The following is a 14,541-nucleotide window of genomic DNA, read 5'->3' on the forward strand; positions in this document are numbered from 1 at the left end:
TGACAAACTCAAAACTTTAGCAAATAAAACAAATGATCAGACATAAAACAAACTAAAGAAAAAAGACATGAGTAAAAGGGGGTTAGCGTGATCACAAGCAAATCAAAAGCAATAGAGACCGACTGCAGAAGCCTGTTGGTTTACACCAAACTGCTCTGTAACAGTACGAGCATCATCTGCACTCTGGCTTTTGAGGGGTTCCACTTAAAAAACAGCTGTTTTGTTAACAGGGGGAAGGTGACTGTTCACATTTTAACCAACATTACATCCGTGTCAAATCAAAAACTCAGGATAATGGCCAGAAACTACCACGAATAAAGGAGGCCAGGATGTAGTGTTAATTTTTTCAAGGTCTGCGTGGAAAATGTTCAAACTGTGGGCTGAGGGAAATATGATGCCTTCATCGGCAACTGTACACATTTCAAAAAATGGCAACTGCCACCTGTCAAGCTTCAGAGGTCTCGTTAACACACACACACACACCAGTGGCACTGGAGAACCTTCGCATCCCATTCACTTTCAATTTGTGCAAGTGAGGAGGCGAATAAAGCATTTGCTTGGTGAAGCGAATCTGCAGCGTGGCTTCGCCTGTTAAACTTTGGTGAACATCCGTCTGCATTCCTGTGTGTGCACCTGGGTCCCGACACGTATTCACCTAAAGCTGTGAGATTTAAGATTCATGGATAGTTTTTGAAACGATTATTTCAGAAAGAAAAATCGTATCTATCCAAATACCCATCTTTTAATATATCCATCTATATCTCCTCCTAATAGAAATAAAAAAGTATTCTTAAAAATGCTTTGTATGCAGGGACAGATAGATTAAAACTTTGAACACATCATATAATATCGCTCTCAGACACAGCCTGATAGGAGCAGCTACATTGGAGAAACCCAAACACTGACAGATCTGCTATGCCTCGTTATGGTTGCTAAAGTGTGTTAGTGAAGTCAACTTGTGAACTTGTTGCCGGTGAACTCATCACATCCCTTTTCAGCCATGTTCTAATCCCTCATCCGTTGTTTTTAGCTGTTGTTCAGCTCACAGATCACAGTGTGAAGCAACATCCTCACTACAGGTCCCCTCATCCGTGGTCTCATTTATTCACTAACATTTCTCTCATGTTCCGATTGAAGCTGAATAAAGTTCAGTAACGCTACAGTTAGACCCTTCAAACAGCTCTGCTGTTGTCAGCCCAGACTGGATGAAGTCTACCTGCTTACAGAGCCAGCGAGTGTGACACGAGAAACTTCAAAAAACAACAACACCTGATAAGAATGTGCAAATATCTCCGATCTGCACCGTTCAAACAGTAGAGTAGAAGTATTCAGAGACCGTCACAGATCGTCTTTCTTGTCAAACTTCCCTCTAAACACTTCACACAATTACTGTCATCAAACGACCTTTGACTCTTCACCAGAAGTTGTGTTTTACTCTCAGACGTGTTGTCACAGGTTTCGCCTCATGTCTTACTTTTCTTGACCTTCTTCTCTTCGTCGTGCTCGCTGGCTCCCAGGAGAGTAAAGATGATGCCGGTTTGAGAGTTGAGGCCGACGGCTGACACCACCATCCTGCCGGATCCTTCCATCACGTGGGTTCCTGGGGGAAGATTTAAAAAAATACAAGTCACCACTGACACCAGGTTTTAGTTTTTTTCATTATGGTAATACTCCTCATTTTAGATTATTGTGAAATTACTGTTTCACAGAGTTAAATAAGAAGTTTGTTCATGTGATCGTAATTTAATCGTTATGTTTATTAAAGTTTTGTATATTTAACTCTGAGCCTAATAACTTTGATAAGCTTTGAGGTCAGTAGGTCAGCTCATACTTTTGATCATCGGCTTTCCTCACTCGAGTTGTCATGGATCTGTGAACAGGCACTCACCGGACAGCAGCATGGGGTCCTTCTCCAGAGATTTGCGGACCTGGTCGGATTCTCCGGTCAGAGAGCTTTCGTCAATCTTCAAGTCATTTCCTTGGATCAGGATCCCATCAGCAGGTAGAAGGTCACCTGCAAGTTCAGAGGTTAGAGGTCAGAGGGTCTCACACCCATCATCCCTGAAACGTGAAGTGGATCACTTGAACCCTGACCCCTCAACCCCATTCAACACATTTGGGATTAACTGGAATGCCAAATGAGTTGTGTCCAAAGAGGCTATAAGTGATGTCACAGGTTTGATGCTCAGTCTGACGTGTGCATTCTCGTACCGTATTTGATCTGAGCGATGTCTCCCACCACAAGTTCGGCCACAGGGATCTGGATGACCTGGCCTTTGCGGATGACAGTGAACTTCTGTTCCTGCTCGATGCGACTCTGCAGCCCACGGAACTGCTTCTCCTTGGACCAGTCGTTGAAGGCTGTCACCAGCACCACGATGATGACCGAGAACAGGATGGCAGCTCCTTCGATCCAGCCGGCCTGGGACTCGCCCTCGTCCTCCACGCCTCCTGCTACCTGGCCGCATGCTGTCGAGAGTTCATGACATGTTGAGCAGGAGTGATTTTTAGTAAAGGGTCCCAAAGGATATCTACAGCCCTGTCTTTGATTTCATTTTTCAGAAAGAAGCTTAACCACACTGACCTTCACTGTCGCCCCCTGGTGGATGGTAGAAGGACAGGCCAAGTGAGATGATGGCAGCGATTTCCAGGATGATAAGCGTGACGTCTTGCAGAGCCTCCCACACCAGCGCCAGAAACGACTTGGCCTTCTTGGGGGGGATGAAATTTTTGCCAAACGACGCGTGACGTTTCTCCAGATCAACGGGGTTACCAGACAGACCTGCAGACACACAAACAGGTTCATGTTCACATCAATACAGAAAACCTGTCAAGAAGAAGGAACTCACCAGGGGGGTTGGTCAATTAAACAAAAGGAAAATACTTAACATTTCAGTTCGTTGAATGCACCAAAGATTGTCTTTTTTGCCATCTTTGATTACCAACAAAAGCAAGAATTAAAACCAGAAGTGGAACAAACCAAGAACTGGGCTACTTAAGATCATTAGGGATTTACAGCCGATCTTAACTGATGATACTTTTATGAGTGTGTATGTTCTCATGTGAACTACAAACATAGTGAGGACAGAAGATGCACAACAGTGATAACAACTTTTTACGAGCTGTAGTTTAGCAACATGACCTACTTTGGTTGCAGGGAGAGAACAAGCTTTTTCCATATAATGTTTTATTTTGTGAATCCCCAAAACAGGTTTGTCCTGCCCAGACAAATAAAGCATTTTTCTATTTATCATTTCCTGCTTTGTGTCCAGAGATTTGGTTGAAAAAAAAAAAAAACGGGGATTCAAACCGGAAACTGTTTTCTCTGAAGCTAACCGCTGCATCCTGCTGCCCTCCAATCTGATTTTAAATGTATAAATAAATAAATAAGTAGTTGCCTGGTTTTCTAATGCCTGTTTGTCGATATAGAGATAGTTTCCAAACATTTGTAACTTCTGACCCCTCCTCCATTTGTCTGTTTGCAATCAGCTTAACCAATGAGAAACATTTTATTTGTAATAACTTTTATAGGCCGCTGAGCGCAAATGATAATCCACAGGATAATAAAGTAAAAATTAGAGAAAAGCCTGAAGAATAACATTTAACTTAAGATACCAGAGGAATGTTTTCTCTGGATTCCTGTTAATCATCTTGCAACCCTTCAGGTTTAACCCGTGGCCCCTAGCGTGTGTCCCCGCCCTATGTTGGGGACAATAGGTGTGTGTTTGTGTCTGTTGTAATCATGGCAGCCCGAGCTGATCTGAACCCACCCCTGCTGTACAAACAATCTGCTGCTCCACCAGAGCCAAACTGCTTCGTGTCAGTAAGACACCACCTAATCGGAGACACCCGGCCTGAATCAGCTGCTTCACACGGAGCTAATGAAGAATCAACACAAAATTTGTTTTTAAATAGATCAATCAAAAGGTAGAAATAATTATAAGTTGCAGCCCTGCATTCAGAAAACCGATAATCAAGCAAAATCAATAACAGTGGATTAAGAGAAGGTTTGAATAAATACAACAGTGCTCTGAAGTTTAGCAACATCCTCGCCTCCGGGCTTCGTCAGATATCAGTCACAAGACGGCTACAACGAACCGATTCAGTTGGTTCATTATCAAAAAATGCGTGATGTTTCCTGTCCTGAAAGATCTCTTAAAATTCTCTGTTTGCCCAGGACCAAATGATATCTATGAGATTCTGATTCCAGAGCTGTGACTGTCACTTTCCAGTGGTGACTCATTTCCAACCCTTCATTCAATTTCTATATAAAGACATTTAGAAAGAGTTCTCATTCAAATCTGATGCTTATATTTAGGGTGGAGCATCTACATCTTTTTATTAAGACACCATCTCCAGCTTATTTATTGTACCATATCCACTAATGAGGTGAAATTAGCAGGAATCATTAACTTCACTAAACAGGTTCTATCTGCAGCTGCACGGAGACGAGTCTGAATGAAGTCAAGTTTTAAGCGATCGGCCTCGTCTCTGATGATTCTCGGTAATCTGGTGTTTTTCAGTGAAAACGTGAGAATCTGTGAGTTGCTCTGCGCGGCTGAGTGGGCAGAAACATGGCAGCTGTGGACTCTTGGTGGAGTTGGGAGATGTGCAGTGCAACGTGCTCTGAATTTCAACACCCTCGCACTGCCAGGATCTCTCGGGGAGGACGACTCTGTAAGTCGGCACCAACAAGCGCTCAGGCACGTTTCTGTCTGTACATGTTTTAGTAATGGCCTCTTATTCAATCTCTAACTATTCTCTGCAGACAGGCTGAATGGAGAGATCCCCTCCCCCTGCACCTCTTTCCATCCGTCTCTTGTCTTGGCACATTACACTGTATTTTCTGACCATTTTGAGGTTTCATCTACTTTCAAATGTGCACAGATCGACTCCTTTCCTCACCATTAATGTCACATGACTGTAACTTGGTGGCGTCAACGGCAGAATTATTCAGCGATTTAAACGTTAGCCTGACTGAGATGAGGGATGATATTATGCAGATGAGGGGATGAGAGATGAGGAGGCCGGATGAAGTGAAGGAAGACGAAACGATGAGCAGAGGAAGAAGCGTGAGGGGGAGTGAGATGAGTTTGGAGGTTTCAAATGAGATTGAGATAAGGTGAAATGAGATTAGGCAACGTGAGATTACAGGACGTAATAGAAATAAGATGAGTCATGAGATGGTCACAGGTCTAAATGGTGGATGAATTGCATTTATATTGTGTTTTTACAGACTTAAAAACCACCCAGAGCACTTTACAGTACAAGTCCCATTCACCAAGTCATGCAATCATTCATCCAGCGCAATCTATACACAGCACTTTGTCTATCACACATCGTCATCAGAGGCAATAAGGGATTCAGTATCTTGCCCGAGGAAGCCAGGGATGGAACCACGGACCTTCGTGGGGGACCCATTCTATCCACTGGGTCAAAGCTGCCCCACTGGTGTGTGGCGGCATAAACAGGAGTAAAAATAAAACTAAGACCACGTTCCCAGGTTGTTTCTTAGCTCGGAGTGACAATAATAATAATAATTGGTCGATTATCAAAAGCAGAGGTTTCATTTCCTCTCAATCAGCTCGTGGTTTCAGCTCTGGAGCCCTGCTGGTTACTGTGTCCCTCAAACTGACACGTACAGTGAGGGTTCATGGGGACAAGGAGTATTTCCCCCTGGGGCTCCACAGAAGTCGCTCCAGTCATGGGTGTGAGGAGATAAGACAAGGTGAGATGAGGCAGGATAAAGTGAGAGGAGGTGACATGAGAAGAGATCTAGAGATGTGCAATGAGTTATGTTGTGAAAAAAGTGATGAGATGAGGTGACATAAGATGAAGGGGAGTCGAATATTTAATTGAAAATCTAAATTAAAAGCTGACATTCCACCACAGGAACATAACTCGGCTCATTTCCTGAGTGTACTTCCCAACATGTCTGCCTGAGCGCTTCTGTGGTTCGGAGCTGAAGAAGAAGAAGAAGAAGAAGAAGAAACAGCTTTGTGATGAGCCGCTGCACAAACAGAGATTTTAAAAATAAACCGGTTGTCAAAATTCCTCATCAGCCATGTTTCATCACACCTTGGTTTAGTTCAAAGTTTTGTTTGATCATTTTGAAGTCATTTTGAAGTCAGTCACTGGCTGCTTGATCGATACAAGTCTGTTTTTTTTTCTGGCGCAACGTCGTGATAGTGACAGCGGGTTTCATCTGGTGTCTGGCATCATTCCGCCGAATCCCCGCGGAGACGAGCGGAGCCGCACGCCCGCCTGTCACAGATGTTTATGGATTTCAACTTCCTGCAGAAACGGACTTCATCGGTCCAAAAAGAGGTCTCTTCCAATTTACAGCCTCATCAGCCAACGAGCAGCTTCATCGTTTCTCACTTTCATTCATTCCGGCTCTGTCAGATGAAACTACGGCAGCTTGTATTAATGCCTGCTCTCATTGTCTGGACTTTTTAATGTCCACTACACAGACAGAGGACCGTTTTCATTCATCATCTCTGCAGGTCACATGCCAGCTTTACTTTGTCTGCAATTTTTCCTGTTGTCCCCCCCGCGGTACTTTACTCTCTCACTGCTGTCCCCCAGCTGGACGAACTGTCCCCGTGTGTACCACAGACAAAAGGGAAGCTCAGGTCATGATGCAGTTTCTGCTGCTTCAAGCATAACAGTGTAACTGAAACTGTTCGGCCATCCTGGATGTGAACGCTGCCATCTTGCATGTATGAGGGTCTTATTCCTCAATGCTTAAATAAATAAGCAATCAATCAATCAATGTTTGGAGTCCGTGCAGGCGATGAAGGCGCTACACCCACTGTGAGTCAATCTCAGCTGTCAATCATTACATTTCAGCCCATTTTTAACATCAAATATCTGATTTAAACCAAACATCCGTGTGATAAGAACTCTAAAATGACAAGAAACATCGTTGAGACACATTTATTTGACATGTACTTCTATTTTTTTTAAAGCTTGGTCTTCAATTGACATGGACGAGGCGGATGATGACTCATATGAGCAAAACATTTCGGCAAATTGATATAGAGCCCAGTATATATATTCTTAAAAAGGCGACGGCTCAACTCCAACATATCAAACCCTTATGGCAAAGAAATGTGAAGATATATATTTACGGTATAATATATGCACTTCCTCCACTGTGTGTTCTCTTCTGTTTTCTCTCAGAATAAAAAGAAGTGGATCTGAGGTCTGATGCCTTTTTATTAACTGTGTGTCATATGACCATGTGCACAGTTGCCACGGTAACTCCTACAGAAGCTGTCCTCTCAGATGCCCCCCCCCCCCCTTTATGAAAACCCTGTAAGCTAACAGGCATCCTAATTATCACACACGTTTCTTCTGAGGCAACTTTCTATGATTTGGCGAGCAGCGGAAAATCTACGTTACAGAATTACAGACGGGTTTTTTAATAGTAATATAAATGCACGGCATGTCAATGTAACTTAATGATAACCAGGAGTAGCTTCCAGTTTTTTTCCCTTTGGTCTTTCTTTACAAAAGCTCTTTCACCGTGCTTATAAACACATGAGGATGCGTGACTTAATATCACGCGACAGTACATAGTGACTGCACGAATACATACATGAGCCTGAGAGCGAGCTTAATGTTTACTCTTCCAGATTGTTCCAATAGTCTTTGAGGATTCTGGAAATACCTCTAAGAGCTATTAAATGACAGTCTGGGTTTTTCAAAGATCACTGGACATTTATTTTTCAGAAAACCAGATGCTCGGCCGTGTAACTCCGATGTGATATTAATACAGGAGAGGCACGAACGGGGGCTATAGCATACAACATGGGCCAGAGTAAACAGTGCTGAAGTGCATCAGGGATTTCAAGGATATCACCAATCAACATTTCCGCTTGATAATACAAATAAAATAAATTATTCTCCAAGTTTGTAGCTTCATCATCGTCCTTTTCCGTCAGCTTTAAGTGTTCAGTAACATCTTAATATATACGCACATGCAAACTATTTAAGTGACTAAATAAAGACACTGTAGATCGTAAACAAAAGTCGTCATCTGCCCGTATCAGCAGCTGACATGATTCACTTTGGATTAAGTTTCATATTTAAACGTAATATAATGCCGAAGGATTTTTATTGTTTTGTTGTGTAGGAAAATAGACAAGAAAATCCGATTTAGCAGAAGAAATTAATTAACTAACAGGCTAACACAGATCCTGTTCTATGTTTAGTCTCCAGAGACCAGAGTCTGCAGGAAATACACCGGCCATTAAACAGACCCTCGCATCCTCTGCAGCAGAATGACGCAATGAAGGAGTTTTATGAATCTTCAGACTCGTCACGCCACTGAAACACAAAGAGCGTCTTTTCTTTTGGATTTCTCAGCAGATTTCAGATCTTTTTAAAGTAGGGACAAAGAAGTTAAAGCAACCTGATGCCTTTAGATACCAGCTTCTTTTAGTTTATTACAGAAGATGGGACAGTGTGAAAAACCTGATAAAGATGTATAGAGCATTGCATGTCTCGGTTATCACTTGGAAGAGCATTCTGCTTCGACTGGCACAGACATGGATGACCTGAGGCTCTGTGTGTCAGTGTGTGTGTGTGTGTGTGTGTGTGTGTGTGTGTGTGTGTGTGTGTGTGTGTGTTTGCATGCGTTCATTACAGTAAATAGGACTCGGGTCACGCAGAGAGCTGAATCTCAGATTGGACGCTGACTTCTCACACTACAGAGCTCAGAAAGATCTGACACGGCAGCAGGCCGAAGAAAAACTCAGAACCTACACTTGGACCGATACTGTGTATGTGTGTGTGTCTGTGTGTGTGTGTTTGCATGCATTCATTACAGTAAATAGGACTCGGGTCACGCAGAGAGCTGAATCTCAGATTGGACGCTGACTTCTCACACTACAGAGCTCAGAAAGATCTGACACGGCAGCAGGCCGAAGAAAAACTCAGAACCTACACTTTGACCGATACTGTGTATGTGTGTGTGTCTGCAGATAATCTCTTGGATAAATAAACCTCACACAGACTTGTTTTACTGATAAATACAAATAATAAATAGCTAAAGAAAAGATTCAGTTATGTCTAAATCAGAAACATAAAACAGATCAGTTTTATCTGATCACATGTTTTCCGTTGATCTCATCTGAAGAGCAGATGTAAGAGAAAGAGCACAAGCTGTTTGTGGTTGAAATCTGCATAAAACTGAACATCTGATCATCAGCTGATGATGACAGTGAGTAACTATTTAAATCCATTTGTTATTCACCAGTTTCTCAGGCCTGGAGGTTTGTTTAAAAGAGATTGACTCTTTCCATGAAGACACCAAAGTAAAAAGCTACAGAGACGAAAAGAAACCATCTCGTCTGCTTCTCACCTGAGACGTGACAGAACGTGCAGAGGTTCATTAGCGGTTTCCTTGAAATAGCTGTTTATTTTTAAATGTGTTTCTTTGTGACCCAGGTCCTGTTTCAATAAAGTTTTCAACTGTGTCTCGTGCTCAGAGGCTGAGAGTCCTCTCAACACGAAATACACTCAGATTTTGTGAAATGATGAGAAGGAGGATCAATGACCTCCAGAGAGGCCACTGACTGATTCATCAATACACATTAAGCAGCAGGATACAGAGCAGCAGCTGAGCCTTGATTGTGTGTCTGTGTGTGTGTGCGTGTGTGTGTGTGCATGTGTGTGTATCACTAACAATGCCAGTCTTCTCTGTGTCCAATCAGCAGCTGATTTTGCAGATGAAAGTAAAAGCAGCTGAAGAAGAAACATCTCATTATCCCAGTCAGAGCAGTGATGTGATACACAAACAGAGTTAAATATAACTGTGTCTCTGACTGCACACACCATGACTCTGTTACTGAGAGCTTGCACACGAGCCGAGTCAGTTTCAGTTCAGCATTGAAACACCTGCAGGTTTTCCATCTGCCACCGGGACACAGAACTGATCTGTAGGCGTGAAGTTATTTTTTTCAACATATCAGTCTGAACTATTGAATATTCTTGGATTATGGTTCAGTAGTTGCTGCTTAATCCTGTTGATAAACCAGCAAACTAACTAACAAACAAACACACAAAACACACAAACAGGGGTGTCAACATAACGTCCTTGGTGTAAGGTTTGTTGCACTGCAAGCTGAGACACCAGTTCTTCTTCTGTTGTGCATTGATTGTATGTATTTTGTATTGTTAGTCCTGTTCTACTCATTCTGCTGACATGGTGTAGCTGCAGCATTTAGTCAGAATATCTTTTCCTCTGCTGCTCCAGCTTCATCAGAACGCTGCTTAATGGACGTGACAGACTGAAATTCCCTGGAGTACTACACTGGTGCGCACAAATGAGAATAAGCAGCAATACTAGACAGAAATCAGTATCTGGATTGACACTGGTCCAACCTAGTTAACTGTAACAGTCAATCACTGTGTGTGTGTGTTGAACCTCAATCTTCCATTTAGGCTTCCCCAATTGTTTTCTCCCTGTCGCTCTCTCTCCCCCTCTCTCTCTCTCTCAGCAGAGAAAATATAATTACACTTTCTTCATTAAAGTGAGTAATTTCTTGCGTGGAGGACGCGACTACAGCTGTCCTCTGATTACTAAATGGAACAGAGCGATGATCTATGGAGCTATTAGGGGAACGGGCTGGAACTAATTTCAATCCTGGAATGGACCGATGGCTGCAAAGACACACACAAATACACACACCCACACACACACACACACACACACACACACACACACACACACACAGCAGGACCAAACAATGAGACAGGGAGAGAGAAATAACAAACAGCAGCTTGTCAGCCATTTTCTGGCCTCTCATGAAGCTCTGACTGAAATCCAAACTGATTATCTCTCACCACAGAAGAAGAAGTGAATCCACCAGAGATGTTGTCTGTTTCTATGAATTTATGTTCCAGGACTGACACATATGTTTGTTCGGATTACATCCCAGGTCTTATCTGACAGGTCAACCTGTTCCGTGGTTCAGTGACTAATTTAGGTTAACTGTACAAATATCCATCCCCTATTTCTACCACTCGTCCTGTGAGGGTCGTGGCGAGGCTGGAGTTAATCCTAACAGACATTGGGCGAGAGGTGGGGTCCACCCTGGACAGGTTCGCCGGCGTATCACAGGGTTTGACATTCAGAAACAAACATTCACACCAACAGGCAATTATAATCTCCAATTAGCCTAAAGGGAATCAAGTAGGACTACGTGGAACGCCAGGCTGACGCAGACTCTCCTTTTAGTCTGAGTGGAATCATGGGCGTGTATGTGTCAATAGAACAAGTATGCAAATGTCTTCCTGTGGGAGGAGGCTGGAGAATAACCCACACAGACACAGGAGAACAGGAATACCTTGCACAGAGAGAGACCCTCGCTGAGAACCAACAACCTGCCGGCTTTGAGGAAACAGTGCACCACCATGCTATTCATCTTGCTAAAATGTTTGTGTTGGGGTGCGTAGAAATGGTGCGTAGAAATGAAGGTGAAGAATCAAGTTTCTCCAATTCCACTGCTGTCAGGTGAACAGCTCGGTCACTGTACGTTCAGGAGTTCAAATCTGATTTAATCAACGAGACTCATGAGATTAGATATGATTGCAGCACCTTCATCTGTTGATTCTGTACACGAGTGATACAGATCTAGAATAGATCAAACACCAAGAAGCAGCTTTTACCACAGTGACCACTAGGGTAGTTGGTAAATCAGCACTGACCATGACTCAGCAGAGCGAGTTTGAGTCTGCAGCTCATTGACAGATGATTTAATCATCCACATTAATGCTGATTAATATCTTGATTGAATTCATTATCATTCAAAGCAGAGGTTCCATGTCGCCAGGCCAGTGGACAAGAGCCAGGCTGCAGAAACTTTGCTAATGGGCCAATGATTCAGCAAAAAATAAATAGACGTGAATAATAATTTAACAACCATCATCGGCTGAGGTTATGGTAAAAACCTTGAACTGTCTCTGCTGTTTCTTTGATTTTGGCCACTCCCTGTTGCACTCACAACAACTGGAGTCTTGTGTCCGTACTCGTTCATTTCATCCATTTTTGACCACATTTGTTATTATTATCAGTAACTGTTGGACTCTGCACTGCCCTCTAGTGAATGCATTGATTAACAACCCTGCTAACATAAAGGTATGTTGGCAGGGACACTGTGTTAAACATAAATGAGCCTTAAACATTTGAGCTTTGAAATCTCGGTTGCTCCAGATGAGTTCTTCCCTGAGGAAATGCAACAGTTGAATTCTCATTCAACTTTAACCTTTTCTGCTGCGCTGGACGTGTCTTACCTTCTATCGGTGATGTTTTCAGGCGGCGGCAGATGCCCTGCACGTCCCCGTATGTTTCCTGAATCAAGGTGACGGCCTCGGCGCTCCGCAGCTCCATCAGGTCCCTCAGATCCGTCACGGCCATCCCAAAGTCCCCGTCATGGTTGCCCTCTGCAACCGAATTCCCCGGAGGGTGATCCGCCGTGTTGTTGGCCATTTTGGTCCTCTTCACAGAAGCGTAGTTGTGTTGTTGTAGTTGTTGTTGTTCCTCGGAGTGTCTTTTATCAAACCGATCTCAACGTCAGTTTGTGCCGTCAGTTCCCAAGAATTGTGGGTAGTGTAGTTCTCAGTGGGGTTAACTCCTGACCTGGACGTGCATGCTCCTCTGGGTTACCACTGAAACAGGGTGGTCAACATGTTCCTCTGGAGAAAAACAGAGACAGGAAAAGAGATTGTTATAATCCAGAGTCAGACAGGAAACAGTTCGAGGGCGAAGCAGACAAACATCATCACCAGCCGACAGATCAGTGCCTTGGATTTTTTTTACTAATAAATAGCACAGAGACCGACTGGGCCAATTAGACAAGAGCTTCTCCTCCGACATCATTAAAAGGAGAAACCCTGAACCACCGAGGTCGTTAGGATGTAAACTGATTATTGGTTTGTGCCAGCCCCCTGAGACACATCATCATATCTGCTCTCCTTGAACTGTCCGCCCAGAGTTTATGACAGAAACAGGAAGAACAGCTAAAATTGTGACTATTCTCCTGTATATGGATGAGTCACCTCTGCATCAACCTACAGTGCCTCAGTTACACCGGGGGGCTAAACACAGGAAGAGACGTTTGAATTTAACAACCAGGCAAAGAACCAGGGTCAGGACATGGCAGCTCTCCAGTTTGTGTGTGTGTGTTTGTTCGTGTGTGTGTGTGTGTGTTAGCGGCCAAAGTGTGGCATTCCAGCCCATCATCACAGATTATGTAAGTGCACATCAAAGGCTGTCCTCGGTTTTTCACCGTTAAGTGTTGTGTTGTGGACACACACACATACAGTAACACACAGTGATGGTGCTACATGTGTGCTCTCCTGAGGGTTGGTTTGTGAGTGTAGGTGACACAGGTGACTGCCTCGGTCACTGGTTCTCACACTGGAGGAAGCACTGAGCCAGTTTAAGAGCAGAGTCTGAGGCTCTTTATAGATACTGAGTATGTTTAATTGTGTTTCCACGAGGCCCTAAGCAATATAATGATGTATTTATATATAGTAAAACCTTTGTTATACTGCTGTTGATGAAAATGATACTGTGCTAATTTTATGTTATTGTTTTGTTGCTCAGGTCGGTACATTTCTTAGCAAACTAAGAAAACTCTGCATTTCCAGAGTTGCAATGATTCAACAATCACGATCATTTTGACATTGACTAAAATCAGCAGTGCTCATCAATGTCATTCAAATCAATACGTTCATACTGCACACGTCCTTGTGTGGAAGTCTGTGGAGCCAGGCTAGTTTTCATATATATTCACCGATGGAGACTCATCATTCACAGGAGTTTATGAGTTCAAGTACTGTTCTAAATACATGCATGCTCCAATCTGGGAGCTCTGACTTTGTACATTACAGGAGCTGCAGTCAATGATTCAGGTTTACCTCCACCACACTAATACCACCGGAGGCTCTACCTCAAACGCGGCATGTAGTGAACTGTAGGTGCAGAGTGATTCTCTGGCCTGGGGACGTCCCTGAGCTCCTCCTGCCTCGCACATCCACAGCCGCGTCTAATCTTTCGTCTCATGTAGCACAAGGGAAGCTCTCCATCCGCTTCTCAGTTTCATCACATACAGAAAGCGGATTGTAGATGTGTGAGGAATAACAAGATGGGATGTCGGAGTGTCCTTAAATTCCTCTTTGCTCACATGCTTTATGTATTGTACAGTGTCTGCTGGATACTTAGTAATGAAACGACGGTAACATGAGACAGGTCTGGATTTTATTATTATTATTATTTTACCTGTGTTGCCCCGGGTACATTGCATAATGAAAAATGTGTAATTTTCATTAATCTGAAGTGAGAAGTTCCCTTGTTTCAGGTGTTTCATATTCGCTAATAAGCTTCTTTGCTTTTCATTTCTTAAGTGAGAAATTGTACCGTATCTAAATCAGATATAAAAATAACATATGTCTCTGTCAAACTTGTGCTGTGGTTTCGTTTTTTAGGAAAGTTTCTAATGCGACCGTTAAAGATTTTATACGATTTCA

The 14,541-nt window shown here is 43.1% G+C and overlaps 1 protein-coding gene across 6 annotated transcripts in view; it reads right to left on the reverse strand.

The window, feature by feature from the left end:
- Positions 1 to 14,541, reverse strand: part of LOC133970844 (plasma membrane calcium-transporting ATPase 1-like) — a 79,343-nt gene that overhangs the window by 33,525 nt on the left and 31,277 nt on the right. For all 6 annotated transcript variants that reach the window (XM_062407956.1, XM_062407974.1, XM_062407929.1 and 3 more), the window contains exons 2-6: positions 12,304 to 12,705; positions 2,585 to 2,782; positions 2,212 to 2,469; positions 1,889 to 2,014; positions 1,475 to 1,600 (exon numbers count right to left, since the gene is read on the reverse strand). In XM_062407956.1, the coding sequence (XP_062263940.1) occupies positions 1,475 to 1,600; positions 1,889 to 2,014; positions 2,212 to 2,469; positions 2,585 to 2,782; positions 12,304 to 12,499 (904 nt within the window). In that variant the 5' untranslated portion in view covers positions 12,500 to 12,705. The remainder of the gene's footprint in view (positions 1 to 1,474; positions 1,601 to 1,888; positions 2,015 to 2,211; positions 2,470 to 2,584; positions 2,783 to 12,303; positions 12,706 to 14,541) is intronic.

This window comes from Platichthys flesus, chromosome 2 (genome assembly GCF_949316205.1).
Source record: "Platichthys flesus chromosome 2, fPlaFle2.1, whole genome shotgun sequence".
Taxonomy (NCBI): Eukaryota; Metazoa; Chordata; class Actinopteri; order Pleuronectiformes; family Pleuronectidae; genus Platichthys; species Platichthys flesus.